This window comes from Solanum dulcamara, chromosome 7, assembly GCF_947179165.1.
Source record: "Solanum dulcamara chromosome 7, daSolDulc1.2, whole genome shotgun sequence".
Taxonomy (NCBI): domain Eukaryota; kingdom Viridiplantae; phylum Streptophyta; class Magnoliopsida; order Solanales; family Solanaceae; genus Solanum; species Solanum dulcamara.
Genome location: NC_077243.1, coordinates 4840388 through 4858870, shown reverse-complemented (window position 1 = coordinate 4858870; position 18483 = coordinate 4840388). Strand labels below are relative to the sequence as shown.

Sequence of the window (18483 nt, the reverse complement as noted above, 5' to 3'; positions counted from 1 at the left end):
TTACTTGTTTCTATTTCTTATTTTTATTTTGGATAAGTAACATGCTTACTTTAGATAAAATTAGGCATAACTTCTATTATACGGTATACTGAATAGTTCAAGTACCTGAACACTTAAGGGGTCGTTTAGTTGCTTGTTAGAGTTACGCACATATTAGTAATACATGTATTAGTTATGCAGGTATTAGTAATGTATGATTTAGTTATGCAGGTATCAGTAATATCGGATTTAGTTATATAAGGTTTACTTGTGCAGGGTTTAATAATTTCTTTGGGTATTGGTTTGTTATGTTAAAAACTAATAAACATTCTATTGAGCTCATTTTCATTCCAATACAAGTAGGTATTTAAGTTAAAACGAGATTAGAACAAGTAGTAACTAATTATCATATTAACAACAACAACAAATCCAGTATAGTCCCACCATGTGGGGTTTGGGGAGGGTAGAATGTACGCAGATCTAACCCCCACCTTAAAAGGTAGGGCGGTTGTTTTCGAAAGACCCTCGGCTTAAGAGAGAAGAACAAGGGAGGATTAATTACCAGATTTAAATATTGTTTAATACAAGACCATACTGAAAACATGGATATAAAATACAGCAGATGCAAAGTAGTATCAAAACTAGTCTAATTGGATACTACGAATAATATGTTCCCAGAAATTGGATCTTCCATCATCTTTTGTTAATATAATACGAGACTTAAGAAGGTGTTTGGTGCTAGTTTTATGTTGTTCTTTTACCATCTAATTTACTGGTCTGCCAAGGATTTACACACTGACACTATGCATGTAAATTTGGCTAATTACATTCCATTTTTGTTGATTTTTCAAAAGTAATCAATCTGATTAAATAAGCAATTGAGATTTGAGAAGCAACTTTTGGTACTATAATTGAGTTTTAATCCTTTTCAACACTCTATTTTGCTTCTTAATGGAGTAAAAAGTTAATTATCAGATTAATCTTGTTGCGGAGGCAAGCTTAATAAAGAGGTCGGAGAACTGCTAAGAGACGTCGTAAAGACGGCCGGGAAGTAGAAAGAAGTACAGCTCGGAGTTAAGAGAACAGCGACGGCAACATCTTCATTGTCGATTTCTATTTTCAGGTATTAGTTATTCATGTACTATAACTTATTCCATCTTTTACTCCACATAAAATAATACATAGATTGACTCATAACTTATACATGTGTTAGTTATGTAATTTTCTAATTTTCTAACCAAATATAGTATTATGTGTGTTGAATTTTATACCTTACACAAAAATGCTACCAAATATAGTAAAACTTATATAATATATTATACATAAATAACTCAATCCTTATCCAGTAACCAAACAACCCTTAAAAAAGAGTCCGGCCTTTTTCCTACAATACTCTTTCAAAATAAATAATTTTTAGGACATGACACTTCTTAAGAAGGTTAATTAAAAATATTGATTAAATGATAATTTATCAATAATTCATATAATTCCCAATTTAAGAATTTTTGTGTCAAATCCTCTTACACAAAGCTCCACTTTTTCCATCCTCACCTGACTTGATGTAGTCAAACAAACAAGTGAGCAAGATGCATGAATAGAGTTAATTTTGAGTTTGACATTGGCACACCACCAACAACTGTTACGTGTACCTTATTTCTTTTATTGTTGTTTTTTTTCAAATTCTTAATGTATAGATGGAAAATCAAATAATTTATTCACTAAAATAATACAATAACACACGTTATAAAATATCCACTAATGCTTATGATGATTTCACTCTTTATTGTCATATCATCTACACGGCAATTTTGGTAATTTCCGTTCGTTTACAGATGTCAAACGATTTTCTTTTTGTACTGCTTTTATATTTTATCTATTAATGGCATATAATACTACAATCAAATTGCCAAAATTCCTTACGTCTTAAACCGTTCCACTCGCTTGCCACACGAATCTTTTTTTCTTAATTCATTTATTTTGGTCGATAAGAAAGCAACCTAAACCAGAGTTTGTTTCTTATATATTACTGCTGCCGAAAGTCAACTGTAGCAAACCAGTTCAACAAGCTAAAATGAATACTACTTGTATAAAATATCTCCGAGTTTCCAGCTTTAAGAAGAATTCTGCAGTACCAAACTTAATATATGGCAAGGATTTTTTATAAACAGTCTCTTGCTTCATGATATAGGGGTAAAATATGTGTATACCCTATTGTTCTTAGACCCTCACTTATGAAATTTTACCGAATATGTTGTTGTCTATGGTACCAAACTTAAAAGAAAATGTGGTAGATTATGTTTGACATCTTAAGTCAATGATAGTAAAAAGAAGCTGCCCAAACAAACGTGTTCAACAAACCTTTTTATATTCATAAATGACTCATACACTGTCCTTTTCTTTACCTTTACAAGTTCAATGATACATATATTCCCACCACATTATTGAAACTATATTACTAAACACTCCTTTCCGACTATAATCTCATACAACAAATTTTAATATTCCACACCACTATGTGACCCCCTATTGTAATAAGAAAGGGAGACGTTAAACTTCGGTATCATCAGAATAGATTGTACCAACCTGCCCCGGCATATCTAGTCCTACATTATTCTACCTGAATGTGATTCGTATAAGATTCTAACAGTTCTCTGAGGAATCAACTTGACTCCATAGCTTCTCAGCATAAGCCTTTTCATCTTCTTTCTCCTTAACAACAAAGTCAGTATCCTCAATCACTTCCTCTTCCTCAGGAATTTCTTCCTGCATCCACTCGTCCGCCTCTTTCGCTGCCTCACATACATCTCTCTGCCACTTAGTTTGCTCGATCAAAGCCTCCCTCATCTCCTGTGGGGTAGCAGGCTTGTCTGCCGGTCTGTATTTTGGTGCAGGCACAACAAAGGGTAAAACTATATCATCTAAGTTCGTCCTTTGGTTTGTCTTGCCTTCAGCATCTGGAGGGGGAGTAATGAATAAGATACCTAGTTCATAGTTGGAGACATGAAGTCTCGAACCTAAACTAGAATAACTTTTATTTGCATTGATTTCCTTGTCAAGTAAACCAGAAACCTGACGCCCCCATGCAGCTTCACTGAAATTGTGTGATCCACAATAAACCCATCCGAAGGACGGTGCATCTTTCCTCGATTGGAATCTTCTTCGAGCAACCTGCTCACCTCATTTTTTTGTTATTAAAAATTCTAAGTGAGCATTGAACATGAATAAGAACTCATTATTTAAATCCACAACTTGACACTGTTCTGAACCAGAGAAATTGTAGTGGGGGGGTGGGGGGAGGGGGGCAATGTGAGGTTTGAGTCTCTGACAGATAATGATGATTTGCATGTAAGAGAAGCACTCCATTTGAGTGTAAAATATTTTGCTCAAATCCAATTCTTTTTAGTTTCCACTGCAGTAAAAAACGTAAACCCAGAAACTAAAAAGTCTTCGGATGAGATTTCTACAAAAGATGAAAAAGACTTTGCCATTTGTGCCAATAGAAACCAACAGGGGTTAAAAGAGTACACAAGATAAGCATAAACATCAAGTAGAAAATTGGCCATGGCACATCAACCACCCATACGGCAAAAAAATCACTAATTGAGAGTTACGACTGATATTAGCATCAGGATTTCCCCAGAACATCAGCACAAAAAACGAGCAAATAAAAGCTTAGACCACCAATAGCAATTGGAAAGTCAGGCATGACACAAATTAACTTGGTTTTATATCTCAAAGGAATTTTGTCTGTAAAACACCGACATCAGATAGTGAAGCAGCAATTGGACAATGTGTAGAAAAACAACTGATTTCCTCAATGGCCTCAACCGAAAAAACAAGCAAAAGCTATCTCACGTAGCATTTTCAAGCAGACACCGAGTTTTGAGAAGAACCCTATTCTTAGGACTAACATAATAACTGTCAGACTTGTAATAGGAAAAATAATTCAACTGTATTCTGGTAGATTTTACCTTGACATGCATGGGATACCCGATTCTGGCGCCAGGATAAGGAACAGCATCATGTAGAATGCCCATAGTTTTCAACCGGTGCCAAGTTTTCTGAGAAATGAAATATCAAGTAAAACCTTTTACTTAAATTGGAGAATATGATTGTTCAATAACTTGATAAGAATGAGGAAATTCATTCTTCCAGTTGTCAGACACAATTGTTTTTAGCAACATACCCAATGTAATCCTACAAGTGGGGTCTGGGGAGGGTAGAGTGTACACAGACCTTACCCCTACACCTTGGGAGGTAGAGACACAATCGTTTTTTCTTTAGCTAAAATGAAAAACTTGAATTAAGAGAAATATTTTTTTAAGAATTGAAAGGAGAGATCAAATTAATCAACCTGTGAAAAGCACAATATACGCCTGGATGCTAAGATTCCACTGCTCGCATTTTTCACTCGTGCAATGGTAGGAAAAACGATTCTAATCGATGGGTTCCTCAACTCTTGGCTCACACTCCAGCAGCCCCACTGCCAGAAAAAGCAAGGACAAACTCTGAACCTAATAATAACATATTACTCAAGCCAAATCATACAATATCGTGATAGCCACTCACATCTGGATCAGATTCCTCCGATTCAGGGAACCTTGATGACCGCTTCCCAGCTGCTGTTGAAAATGCAGCTAAAAATTTTGCATTGATGGACCCAATTGAGGATGAACCTTAACAAAATGGCAACAATAATTATAATTGATAAACTCAATACAGTTTGAACTTTGAAGGACATAGCATGATAATCATCAATAAATCATGAAACACTCACCAAATACAAAATCAGTTTCTAAATGTTCCGGCCATTTGAACTGGCCCAAAACCTGAACTCAAGATGCAACAGAAGGACATGTGAAAGTCAGGATATAACTGTTACAGATAAAGATGCTATCTATCAGACAAATTAAATCTGTCGAATTTTATGTTCCGGCTGACTGTTCCAACTTCCACCTATACATACATTTTGAAACACTACCCAACAATAAATCGTCTGCATGCTTCTAGGTCGGCTAACCAAGAAGCAACAGCTCATTGTAAACCTAAAATACCAAAACTTAGGTTCTACAGGAAAATGATGCATCTATTAATATGTATGCCTTTTTCATTGTGAATTACCATAACAGGTCAAGATACTCTTAAACAGTATACTGAGTAAATGGCATACATCTGGCATCTCAACAGAATTGGTGTCTACATAATGCTAATAAACCTTCATAGGAACTCACAGAAAGAGTGAACTCTTCAAAGATGCAGCAATCATGTGCAATGTGTCATGTCTTAACTGAACAGCACCTTACTATCAGACTTTCCCAATAACCGCAAGATAGTTCGAAGAAAATTTGAAAACCTTGTGAAAGTGATGGACAATGCATTAATAATAACAATGGCTATCTTGAGAAAATTGTGAACGCAATGGATAATGTGTCAAGAATAAGATTGACTATATCATGCGTAAGCTCCATAAGCCATTAGACCATAGTATCCGAGGTAAAACATCACTTGAGCCAGAAAAAAGTCCAAACAGAACAAGGTGGTGTACATAGAAAATTTTCTATTTGTGATGTTAACTATTACTATTTTATACTATTGACTTGATTGCGGTCTACAAAACTGCTACACTTGGGGTGGCAACATGAGAGGGATACAAAGCATGGCTTTTAAAAGCATCATTTGTCACAACTGAAACGCAGTGCCCCATAAGCCCATGGTTGAAAACTCCATGGGGCTGACACCAAAAAAATGGCGACAAGTGTCTAGTAATGTCCACAGGCCCAAGACATAGTACCAATTGAGAATCAGTCTAGATTTGACATATATGTCCGACCTTTCCAGAAAATTACCTCTTGAAGCCGCCAGATTCCCCAACACCTCTGAAGCGATGCAATTAGTGAGCAGATTGCAGAAACATGTTCAGCTCTAATAATTTCTGCAATGGCTGAAAGGGATGGACCCTGCAAGGTTATGATCTCAATATGACTCTAGTAGACACATGAAAAATCAGTTTAATAGAATAATCTAAAAGAGTATCACAGATTAATACCTGTGATACATGCAGTATCAACTGTACTTTGCTGCTGCTTCCCTCTAAAGCAGCACTAAGAACTTCACTTGGGAAAATATATGCAGAAAACACAAAAATACCACTGTCTGATAGTGACGCAACCCACTTTGCATAATTCTTCGGAAGAAACCCAAGTTGAATACATTCTAACACACAATAAAGCAAAAGAATTGGTTCAAAATTAATAACCACAAAAATAACCTGGCAGACAGAAGAACACAAATGTATATTCAAATCTATGGCACTATATGATTTAATAGTCTGCCCCTCTAACAAAGTGACAAAACAGTTAGATGCTAATGAGAACAAGACTGAACTCCCTTTTTTAAATAGGTGTAAAGTGAAATGTGAAATTCAGCTCTTACTAAAATGTTGTCAGAAATCTGAAACTACTTCTAGATTTCATTCTTCAAGCCACTTTAACCATTAGTATGCCACAGCCACCACCACTACCGGCATTTATAATAAGCTCGCCTCTAATTAAGGAATTGAACATGAGAAAAAGAATCATTGACAAGTGGAATTTCTTGAAATCAAACTGACCCTAGTGAAGATACTTATCATTACATTTCAATATAGTTGCCACAGATAATAGTATTAATCAGCTAATCTTCCTATTCAAATATTTATATATGAAGTGGAAAGTAATTTACCCCCTAAAGAAAGATCTTCAGGATTAGGTACATGAATGCTAACAGCATTTGCATCGGCTGGTATATTTGAGTCTCTCTTTAGAATAACCTCTGACATTCCATGTACATCTTCCCCGCATTTCCTAAGGTAAGTTGCAAGTTTCTTCAGCCGTGCTCCATTAAGATCCGCTGAAGTACGGAAGAGATGACTTAGACCAGCCACTGATGCTTCAACAGAACCCACTGACTTAAAGTGAAATAACTCTGGCAAATAATCACCCTACAGTAGTACGAATAGTGCACTTCAAACTTTACTTCACCAACCACACCCCAATAAAAGGCCTCCAGGTTATCCCTTAGTAATAGAAGTGCAAAAAAAAGAGAAGACAATGAAAGAATATTCAACTAGTTGAACCATATACACGAGGGAATTTACAAAACAGAACGGCTCATGAGATACGAAAGCCCACAAGAGCAGAACTTTTTTCTCCTAATATCAGAATTTTAAAATGGGTTTTATTCAGATAACTGGTAATCAGGTTTTCTAAACATAAAACCAGAATGTAATGGGGTGGATTTATTCAGATAAATACCTTTTACACCCTCAATCAACAGGGAGCTGTTCCAAATTTAAGATCATAGAACACACAAAGCTAACACAATTGTTGGGAGATACTCGGACAACTCTACAAATTTATTCCCCAAGGGCCAAGGGAATGAAAACTATCCCTCTTTCTACAAGATTGTATGTAACAACTCTTCATTTTGAGAAACTTTATATTTCTCAAATCTCAACCTTAAGGTGTACTGTCAGCTGGTCCTTACCCCATTATGCCTCCAAAAGCTGGAACACATGCATTCACAGAGCCATGCTTAGGTAAATGGAGAGCAAAAACCTTTTCATCATTTTGAGGAAAACATACAGAAAAGGAAAGAGATTGTATTGCTACAACAACAACAAAGTGGAATCCCACAACGTGGGGTCTGGGGAGGGTAAATTGTACGCAGACCTTACTCCTACCAAAGTAGGACGGCTGTTTCCGGGGGACAAGAGATTGTATTGCTATTTCAGCAAAATTCATCAGTAATTATTTTTTTAAAATTCATATTTCATATCGATGCGCATAGTTATCCAAGTGCATCTTTTTTTCTTGCACATCCACTGGCAATATCCTGTCTTACATGTACTGTTTATTAACACCACAAAGCATAAGTCTATATTAGATGTAAGCTGCAAAAAGTAAGATCACTGTACAGAGGCTTTTATAATTGCTTTCATGCATTTACACACTAACTGGTAATTGCATTAAAATCCTCTGCAACACTAGGAAAATATCATCAGTATGACTGAAAATAACAGTTCAATCAGGCACTTAACCATAAGAAAGACATGTAGCAACACTATATCAGGCAAGATATACAAATTCATAAGGACAGAGGGCACTGACCCCTAAGAAATGTTTTGGTTTAGATATACAAGGAATGCGACTTGAGTGAACTCCAGGTACAGAGGCAACCAGATAGCCAGCACTTCCTTTAAAATCATAGTTTGTCAGCTCCAGGATCCAATGGGCCTGACTAGGTACATCAGTTACCAAAGAGGCCATGAATCCAGCTAATTGAGCAGCAAAATCAGATACCAAATGTCCATTATTTTCCATTGCAGAAATTGGTGTGAACAGTGACAAGTAATCTGGTACATCCAGACGAGGGAAATCCTGCCACCAGATTGTATTTGTAACTCTGCACCACTGCAGCATTTGAGTCAAAAACATTAGTACATCTGAACGAAAACAGTTCATAGAACTAACACTAAAATGATTAACATATATACATAAGATATAGGGCCCTTCTTAACCTATTTTCAACCCTCAGAAGGAACGGCATGTCTAGATTACTACTTTTCTAAGTTGATGACAATCTCTAATCTACTTTTTTCTTTGTTCAAGAACATCTGATGGACTCTTAACTCCTACTTCGCAGCCCAACTCGACATTGCAGGAGTAAAAAAATTCTATATGCTCTATTAGGCAAACCTCTAGCAATTAACCTTACCGTGAGCACCACAATCTTGTTCTTTTTCCTCTTCTCAATTTATTTTAACAGGTTATCAAGGTTAACAAGTGTACTGACGAAAAGGGAAAGACGAAGAGGAAAAACTGAATTGTTAAGTGACTGGTGCCAAAAAAACACGTACCTTTCAAGTTCACATAATAATTTAATAGGTCATAAGAGAAAGAACAAGCTGATTCACACAAGACAACAGAGAGAAAAGGTGATTAAACAAGCACCTGTCCTGCCACCAAATTAGCAGATGTGACCACAACACGGAGACTATCTCTCCTTTGCAACACAAGCAACTTTGGATGATGGCAACCAATGCCTGATTTCCTCAGGTCTTGACCAAATGCTATCACCTCAGGAAATGGAGGATAACTGTAATCATGAATTCACGTGATCATAAGTTGTCTGTTGTTACATTCCTAAGCAGTTTAAGAAAGCCAACCATTTCTAGCACGTGCTCCTGATATGATAACCATTTGGCAAAGCAGAGTGCAAAAGAAAGATAGGGAGGGGGGAGGGGTATGTCGACATACACAACAACCAGGTTCGGAAAATCTGGGTAAGGCTTTGAGCTTCTTTTATCAGGGCTCGAACTCCAACACCTTTCAGCATTGTGGCAAGCAATGGTAACAGGTAGATCAGACGGAATCTCACAGTAGGACAGAAACCTATAAGAAAAGATCCATTCAGAATAAAACAAAAGAATAAAAGCTACAGGTAGTCTGGGCATATACATATATTCCAAACTATGTAATTGGCTATCTTGACAATGTACCGTCAGTTTCCTTAAAAGCTTCAAGGAACTCCATCTTAAATATAAGTTAATCAAAATGCAACCAAGCAACTCTGACCTACCACGGTATATCAGCAGTAAATGTTGCAATAAATAGTTGTTCAAGATTCTCAATTGGATAAAGAAGCTCTGGCAATGATACAGCATTAGGATCTTCTGAAAAAATTAATGGCCATTCACTAGCCAGTCGATTCAAAACAAACTTCTTTCCTGGAGGTGGAACAACACCAGTTCTGTTCTCTTCTTCCATTGTATCATCAAGTAGACCAACAGCCTCCTTGCTCATAAACCCAGATAAAGTTTCCTCCAGATATAAAGCTTCCTCTCTTCCAATAGCATTGACACCATTCTCATGAGATGCTCCATCATTATTGACTTGTCCTGCACCCTTCTTGTCGGGATGACATGCTTCCACCTCAATAGCAAGTGCAGCATTTTTAGCGAAATCACATTCCCGATCCCGGACAGGTTCACCCACGACAAGAAATACCTCTTTCCTACTAGCTTTTTGACCAGAATGTACTCCATGAACACTAGCCACTGGGAAATTAAAATCGCCATCGACTCCAGTTTTACCATGACATCTAACTCCCATTCGATAATCAAGAATAACACATTTGTGGATACGTGACACAGGATGGTTGCTACTTAATATCTCCCTACACATATTTAACAACACATTTGCTTTAGAAATAAGTGCATAACTTGCACACCCAACTGGAGCACAATCTGTGGGTAATACATTATTTTTTCCAACTATATTCCTATCATCAAACTCCTGAACAAATACAACCTTTTGCAAACAAAATCCTATCTGTAACCCCATACAACAGATCCCTTGACTTCCACAGCCAAATGAAACTTCATCACCGACACAAATCTCCACAACCTCACCTTTAGCAACTCTAATCCCATTAACAAACACCCCATTCAGCGAAACCCTAAACTTACGTGTACTAAAAAATAATCCGTCACACAAGTACAGTTTCTTGTTCAAGGGATCAAAAAGTATCTGGCAATGAATATTACTGATTCGATGGTCTTCGAATATTAAATCACAGCGGCTGTAATTACGGCCAATATAGTAAGGTTTATAGGGTCGGAGATGTATAGTATCAGAGGAAGAACTAGTAGTTTTTTGAATTAGAGGAATTCCAAGAGGTCTTATTTGTAAATATGCTGAATTTAACACATTTTCTCTAGGTTTCTTGCATGGAAGAAGAGAAAAATCAAGTCTATGGCGTTTCGAATTTGTAGGGTTACTACAATCTGAATGCAATTTCATGAATGAAATAGAGAAAATCAAAATAATCAATTGTATGAAAAAACATAGATAGTGAAGAAAAATAATTACAAAGAATTGAAAAAAAATAAAAATTGGAAAGAATACTGAAACCGGAAGAGTACAATAGAAGCCAGGAACTGTTCTTCCTTGTTCTAATTGAAAATTTCCCTCCAATTTGATATTTATTAGAGAGATATTGGGCTTTTCTCAAATTACTGAGCCTTCAACTACATCTTAATTGGGCCTAGTGACTCTGATAACTGGAAAAGATTTGGGGAAAATTAGGGGATCATTTGCACTTTTGTCTCTATTGCAAATCTCATTTTCGTAGGCAACACTTCCAAACGGGTTTAGCCAATTAAATTTGAATTCACACATTGTAGTGTCCATTTTTAGGTGTGACATTTTTAATAGGATTCGCTCGATTAAATTTGGATTACCACATCATAATTCACGCATTGTAGAGCCCAATTCTAGAGATCACGCTCCCAAAAAAATTTACTTGATCAAATTTGAATTCACACATTGCAAGTTAATTTTTGGGTGTTTCTCTCCCAATAGAATTTAAGACTAATTTCATATATTTACCAAGAAGTTATTAGTTTACAAAAAATATAGTCATGTTTCCATTTACATAAAAAAAATAGTCAAAAAGAAGTAATGTGTTAAACACTACAGGGCTCAATTCAGCCGAAGGCTGCCTTTTTTGCTTTCTTTCCATTTTCATCTATCAGTATTGTATAAATGGTGTAAAAACATATATATATAATATATACAAATAATTATGTAATGTATCGATGTTATATAAATAGTTATGTAGTGTATCGATATTGTATAAATATGTGTATATGATGTATAAAAAAATTATGTAGTGTATATATAATATATTGATATTGTATAAATGTGTATAATCATGTGTCAATATTATATAAATAATTATGTAATGTATCGATATTTATTTAACTATCATGCATTTCCACCTTGATAAATAAAAGAAAAAACAAAAAAAATGACATAAATATTCATTTTTTCCACAAAAGAAGTGAAACAATTATATATATAAAAAAAGAGCAAAAAAATATTTTTTTTAAATACGAAAAAAGGGCCTAAAATACCCTTGAAGTATTAGAAATGGTACAATAATATCATCCGTCTACCTATTTGGTTTGTAATACCCCTACCATCTACCTTTGGGTCCATAATTGACCACTTATTTGACGGATCAAAATTAAAATAATTTAAATATTTTTTTTAATTGCGTGGTGAGCTGCTATTGGTCACTATTTATTTACTTAAATTATTTTTTAAAACTCACCCATTCTAATTATAAACCCGACCCAATTAATTAAAATCCGACCCATTCTTCTAATACCCGCTCCATATCTTCTAATACCCTCCTATGACTAAACAAATCAAAATCCACTTTCATTCTCACACTTCAAAGAAAACTTTCAGAAAGAACCCTAGCCTTTGCCTCTAATGTTGAAGAAAACTACATAAATACACTCATAGGTGAAGTTATTTGATTGTAGGGGTAATTTTTCGTTCAGAATCTTGACTTCAACTCAAGTAAGAACTTTTGTGTACTTCATATTCTCAGTTAGGATTTAGGGTTTTATTTATTTTCCGATTCAATGTATATTTATGCTTATTTTGATGTTCCATGTTTTCTATGCTCGTTATGGAGATTTTTTACTGTGATACATGTGTTACATTGTACTATATGAATGTCTCAAGTTAGGGTTTTTATAGTGTTGTCTCAAATTTGTTCTTTTTCAGCTTTTATTCATTATCGTTTTCTCTTGATTACATGATTTTTTCCGATTTGTGTAGTAGATATATTTATGGTTGTTGGGTATGAATATTTTATTTGAATAGTCCCTTTTTTTTGAATTTTGGGTACTGCATTATAACATGAATGGTCCCCTATCCATTTACTTTTGGTAGATTCTTTGTTTGTTTATGTTATGTTGTTGACTATCCTTTTCTCTTTCTTTTATGTTTATAACATGCCTATCTCTTTAACTTTGGTAGATTTTTTTGTTTGTTTATGTTATGTTGCTATCTAATAGGGCTCTTTTCTCTTTCTTTTATGTCTTTAATGTGCTTTTCTTCAATAATAGTCGACAAGGTGGACCTATTATTTAATTATGGAGGCAAGTGGGTGCTGACACCTCAGTTTAGCTACATTAAAAAATTGACTCATTTTTGAAAAGGATATGATAGAGATTTATTGTCATATATAGACATATGTCAAGAATTCAATGAAAAGTTCACAAACGTCAAACAACTTCTACTCAAAGGACCTTCTGTGAAGTATTATGTGATTGAGGGGGATTGCGGCATAAGAACATTGCAGACATTTTTGTCTACTCAGTCTGATGTAGTTGAACTATTTGCCGTAGATGAGGGGGAGCATGTTGTTCCAGCTACTGACATCAGCCACCATAATGAACCTTGCCGTGTCCTAGTAGATGCTGCAACTGAAGGCTGTTTTTCAGAAAATACTGAAAAGAGTGGACAAGGAATTCAAGTACCTGCGAACTAGGCAAGCGACCCTGCCTGAATCAAGTCCCTGCCTGAATCAAGTAAGGAAGAAGAGGATGAAAATGAACCTTATACTAATGATTGCAATAGTGATAAATTAGGATCTTTTAGGATGGAGAAGAAAAAAGAAGTAAATGAGAAACTAGACAACTTTTTAGAGTTGGAAAAGGGTACGAGCTTCAAGAGTCTTGATGAAGCTAAAAGAATTGTAAGCTACTACTCAATTGCTAGGAAGGTTGCCCTTAGAGTTGATAAAAGTGACTCTGTTAGTTAGATATAGGTATATTGTGGGTTGTCCTTTTGTGTGTTTGATTTCTAAAGTTAAGAAATGACAAGGGTTTAAAATTAAGACCTAGCAAACAAAATATGCATGCCCTAAAGCATTCAAAAATAGAAGAGCTACTCAACAAGCTTTAGCACACTACTTCAAGAAGAAGGTCCAAAAGTGACAAAAATGAGTCAGAATTTAGATGATAACTTTGCACTTAATATCAGCTATTCAAAAATGAGGAGGGTTAAAAGACTTGAATTAGATAAATTGGAGGGTAGCTATGTTGATGATTTCAATAAGTTGGAGGCTTATGCTCAAGAGTTGAGGGATAGCAACCATGGAGAAAAAATAATTTGAGAATGTATATTTGCTTTCAAACTTTAAAAAATGGATGGAGAGCTGGTTTGAAGCCATTTATCGGGTTAGATGGCACATTTTTAAAAGGAAAGTGCAAGAAAAATTTATTGGTTGCATGTAATACCTCAAAAGTTTTTTTTAGCAAATACTTAAATTTTTGATTTATCGTATCTTGATAATAAGGGTATATTTTACTTTTTACTTCCTGAATGTGAACTTGACGACATTGAAATTTGATTGAAGTGTTATGGTAGTTATATAAACTACTCCTACTAGATATTTATAAAAGTGTACAACTTTTCTTTTTGTTATCATTTTATTTTATTTATTTTATTTGGTTCCTATCCTCTCCACCTTATCCTCTCTACCACCCCTCTAATTTCATTTTCTCCAAGGAAGAAAGACATTAAAATCTCTCTTCTCTCATAATATTCATCCACTAAATCAGTCATCAAGACTTTCCTTGGTTGAGCCCCAAACAACTCCACACGATTGAGGTAAGTTACAAACCCATTTTTGAACTGGACTACTGTTAGTGTTTTTAGCATAATCCCTTGTATAAAGCTTCATCTTAATTGATTCAAGATGTTCTAAAAAGATATTTTATCTGCCTACAACTTTCGTTCAATCTTCAAAATCCAATTTTGCTTGTATTTACTTAAAATTGGGTAGGGAAATACAGGGCAGGTGTTGCCCAGAATTCTGTTTTTGCAAACTCTACATGTACTGTTGTTAGTATTTTGAGCATACCTTTTTGTAAACAATGAGTTTTGTAGTGATTTCTTTTAGATTACAAACTTAAGACATATATCTAAAAGTTTCATGAAGAAAATAAAATCCAATTTTTTCGGTTTCATTTTCTAAATTTAGATACAATCGGACAAGTTCTGTCCACATTCTTGAGTTAAACATCCTTCATGTATAACTGTTAGTGTTTTGATGATATCTTTTTGTTCAAACTGAGTTTTTCATTGATTTCTTTTGCATTGAAAACTTAAGACATTGCATTGAAAACTTAAGACATAGATCTAAAAGTTTTATGAGGACATAAGGTCCAGTTTTGCCATTTTCATTTTCAAATTTTAGTTACAACCTGAGGTACTTGGCTTGCCGAAGTTACTGTTTTGATAACATAATTCAGTTAAAAATATGTTAGGTTTACTTTTACTGATAAGTCTTGTTTTATGTCAATATTATGGATATTTTGGAAAATTAAGAGGACTTTTAATGGTATTTTTAAGATTGTTTATATCGTGTACAACTTGAGAAACTTGAGACATTGATTGCTCTACGGTTTGAACTCTTGAAGTCGTGTTGGATTGTTGTATTCTAAAAGGCTGAGGTTTGTGTATAAACTTGTACTTTACCCTTGTTACCTGCTGGTATATTTGGAAGCCTATCTTGTGATATTGGTTATTTCTTGTTACTTCTTTATTATGATGTTGGTATCTTGAAAACTTGCAAGACACTTGCTTAACTCACCCACTTGTGCGGATTGCTCGATCACTTGACTTTCTTGTGGACTTTGTCCTTTTTGTGGTTGTGACTTTGTCACTATTGGCTACCTCTTGATTCAGACGCTTTGCCATCTTGATTATGGATTTTTAGTTCGTTTTAAGTATAAAAGTTGTCCATTTTAAGTACTAATTAGGAAGCCATTTTTAATATGGTTCTTGGTTCTCTTGATTATTGGGTCTTTACCCTTCTTGATACAGGGCTCCGGTCCTTTTTGATAATTGATCATGTTTGATGTGATGGCATGACGTACACATTGGACGAAACTTGCTGCTAAACCTTGTAAATGTGCTTTTATGAATTATTGACACTTAAACTTTTACATACAGAACTTGATACTCGTGATATATTTGTTGGCTTGATTTATTTATTATGTGTACATTTGTGCTGCTCATGACTTGAGAAAATAAATTAGAGAACCTAAAGGCTTTAAATTTGTAGTTTTGCACCACTAAGCTTTATGTTTAACGATAGTTGTTTCTATCGTAGGAAATGTCCAAGAAGATGCTTGATATTGGCCATTGGAGATAGAGTTTTGGGAACTTTAAGGAAGATCACATTTGCATATAGGCATCTATATTTTATTGTATTTTGAGACATGTATATGATCTATGGGGTGCTTGTGTATATGTATTTATGTATGTATTTGTGAAGGTTCCATTCATGACATCATGGGTTGTAACTTAAAGTTGGTTGCTTGTTTTATAATTTTGGGGTATGTAATTTCCAAGTCTTATGATGTACTAAATTTATCTTTGGAGTTGGAGTATTTGGATAAAGTAATAATTGTAGTGATAAGGAATAATACATGGATGTCTCGTAATAAGTTATTTTCTTAAATTATTTTGAAAGGTCACTCCGTCCTAAATTGAAACTTTTATTTGATTTGATTGAGATCAGAGAATTTTAAACTGGCTAAAAAAACTTACACCTTTAACTATTTTTAAATGGGTCAAATTTCACTGCTAGATTATATAAATAGGCCTTACGAAATTTTTTTAAATGTCACGAATTTTATATACGTTTTTTAGTAGTAGCATACTCCTTGGAGGGTCGCTACACTGCAATTGGACAAGACTCAATGAAGTATTTCTATCCACTTGCTTGGACAGTGGTAGATAGAGAAACAAGTAGAACATGAAAATGGTTCATAGAGTTGCTGAGAAACTCTTTGGAGTTGGCAGATGGTGAAGGCTTGACACTTATGTCTGATATGCAAAAGGTAATTTTGTAAGTGTTTGATAGTTTCTGATTTTAGTTAATTGTATACACTTGAACATTTTAACTTGAAATTTTATTTTTGTTTATTACTACAGGTACTGCTTGGTGTTGTTGGTAATTTACTACCAAAAGCACAACATAGATGGTGTGCAAGGCACATAGAAGCCAATTGGTCCAAGAATTAGAGTGGTGTACAGATGAAATAATTGTTTTAATGGTCTGCTTGGAGTACATTTGTAGAAGAATTTGAAGACCAGTTAAAGATCATAGGTTCTGTTAATGAACAAGCCCCCAAAAATTTGCTATGTTATCCACCACAACACTAGTGCAGGGCCTATTTTGACATAGTTTGTAAGAACTTCTCTTGTGAAAATAACTTCACTGAATCTTTCAACAAATGGATTTTGGAAGCAAGGGCAAAATCAATAATCAAGATGTTGGAAGACATTAGAATCAAGGTATTATCACTTTTTTTTCATAAATGTTCAATTTTTTTACTGTTTTAAAAAGATTACTGTTTTTACTCTTCTATATTTTGAAACAGTAAAACATTGAAAAAGTTATTATTTTTAAAGTTCTTTCAAGCTTTTTACTGTTTTGAAAAGATTATATTTAGGTTGTAAAAAAGGTTATATCTTACTTCTTTGTATAGGTTATGAAAAGGTTGAAAGAACTTGAAGAAGAAGGTAAGAAGTGGACAGAAGAATATAGTCCATATGCCATGAAACTTTTTAATGATTTCAGAATCATTGCACAAGGTTGTTAAGTTGTTGCTAATGAAGATTTAGGATATGAGGTGGCTGAGGATATAGATAGGCATGTCGTTAATCTTTGTAACACCCCAATTTATTTTTAAGATTTTTTTTTTAAGTTATGTTTTTGGATGATATGACTTCAGGAGGACATAACCCTATCAAAATTTGAAAATTTGGGAAAATCCATAAAATGAAAGTTGTAGATAATTGAAATACCTTTCCAACAATAGGTCATGGGATTATATATGACATCGGAATAAAGAGTTATGGATATTATAAGGCAGAAGGGTCAAGATGGGAAGAAAGTTTGGCCCAACTCGATTCCAAGTCGGGTCAGCCCATATTTCTTACCATGTAAGAGACAAGTTCAGCCTTATCTCTTTCCTTTCATTCAATATACTTCCAAAACACCATAGAAATATAGAGAGATAGAGAGAGAGAGAATTAAAAGCCATTTTGACCCAAATTTGAGTCTCGATTTTCGAAGCTCGTGAAGAGAAAAACGTTGCACGTTGGGTTGTCTTCATTTTGAGCTAAAAATCAGATAAGAAGGGTAGTGTATTAAGGTGGTTGACTTATACTTCAAGGTAAGATTTAGGTGTTGTTTTTCCTTATTATCAAGATTTTTAGAGATTTAACGGATTAGATTGGAGAAAATAGTGTTATAAACTTGTTTGTTGCTTTGTTGGAATTTATGGATTAGGGGATGTTTTGGTTGGATTAAATGGGTGGAATTAGTTAAGTTATGAAGTAGAATGATTGTTTATATTGTTGTTGATGTTCTTGATAAGTTGTTGTTGTCGAAATTGGGGGAAATAAACTTTGGTTGCAAACCCGTTTTTGGTTGAGACTGCTGTTAGTAATTGTAGTATAACTCCTTGTGTAAAACTTAGTTTTGAGTGATTCAAGATGTTTTGGAAAGCTATTTCATAGGGCTATAACTTTTATTTAGGATCCAAAATCCAGTTTTGCTTTTATTGACTCAAAAAAGGGTGAT

General features: G+C 34.5%; 1 protein-coding gene, 1 long non-coding RNA gene and 1 pseudogene across 2 annotated transcripts; 2 read left to right on the top strand and 1 right to left on the bottom strand.

Annotated features, from left to right (window-relative positions):
* Nucleotides 1-2321: 2321 nt before the first annotated feature.
* LOC129895708 (uncharacterized) lies at nucleotides 2322-10955 on the bottom strand. Its single transcript, XM_055971457.1, has 12 exons — nucleotides 9598-10955; nucleotides 9276-9410; nucleotides 8970-9114; nucleotides 8127-8429; nucleotides 6700-6958; nucleotides 6026-6192; nucleotides 5826-5936; nucleotides 4757-4808; nucleotides 4549-4655; nucleotides 4334-4462; nucleotides 3951-4040; nucleotides 2322-3147 (listed from the first exon to the last, which is right to left on the bottom strand). The coding sequence occupies exons 1-12, from the start codon at nucleotides 10818-10820 to the stop codon at nucleotides 2620-2622; spliced, it is 3249 nt and encodes a 1082-aa protein (XP_055827432.1). The 5' UTR covers nucleotides 10821-10955; the 3' UTR covers nucleotides 2322-2619.
* Nucleotides 10956-12238: 1283 nt separating this feature from the next.
* Nucleotides 12239-17561, top strand: LOC129893778 (uncharacterized). Its single transcript, XR_008767590.1, has 4 exons — nucleotides 12239-12389; nucleotides 16000-16732; nucleotides 16827-17189; nucleotides 17384-17561. It is a non-coding gene; the product is annotated as an uncharacterized LOC129893778 (long non-coding RNA).
* Nucleotides 13093-14213, top strand: LOC129893777 (uncharacterized; annotated as a pseudogene).
* Nucleotides 17562-18483: the final 922 nt, after the last annotated feature.

What these genes read in the sequence shown, in the direction of transcription:
- LOC129895708 (XM_055971457.1), bottom strand. Translation starts at nt 10,820, where the DNA reads ATGAAATTGCATTCAGATTGTAGTAACCCTACAAATTCGAAACGCCAT. An exon ending in TTTACTGCTGATATACCGTG is followed by an intron (nt 9,411 to 9,597) that starts GTAGGTCAGAGT and finishes CTTTTCTTATAG; the next exon opens with GTTTCTGTCCTACTGTGAGA. An exon ending in CTAATTTGGTGGCAGGACAG is followed by an intron (nt 8,430 to 8,969) that starts GTGCTTGTTTAA and finishes CAAATGCTGCAG; the next exon opens with TGGTGCAGAGTTACAAATAC.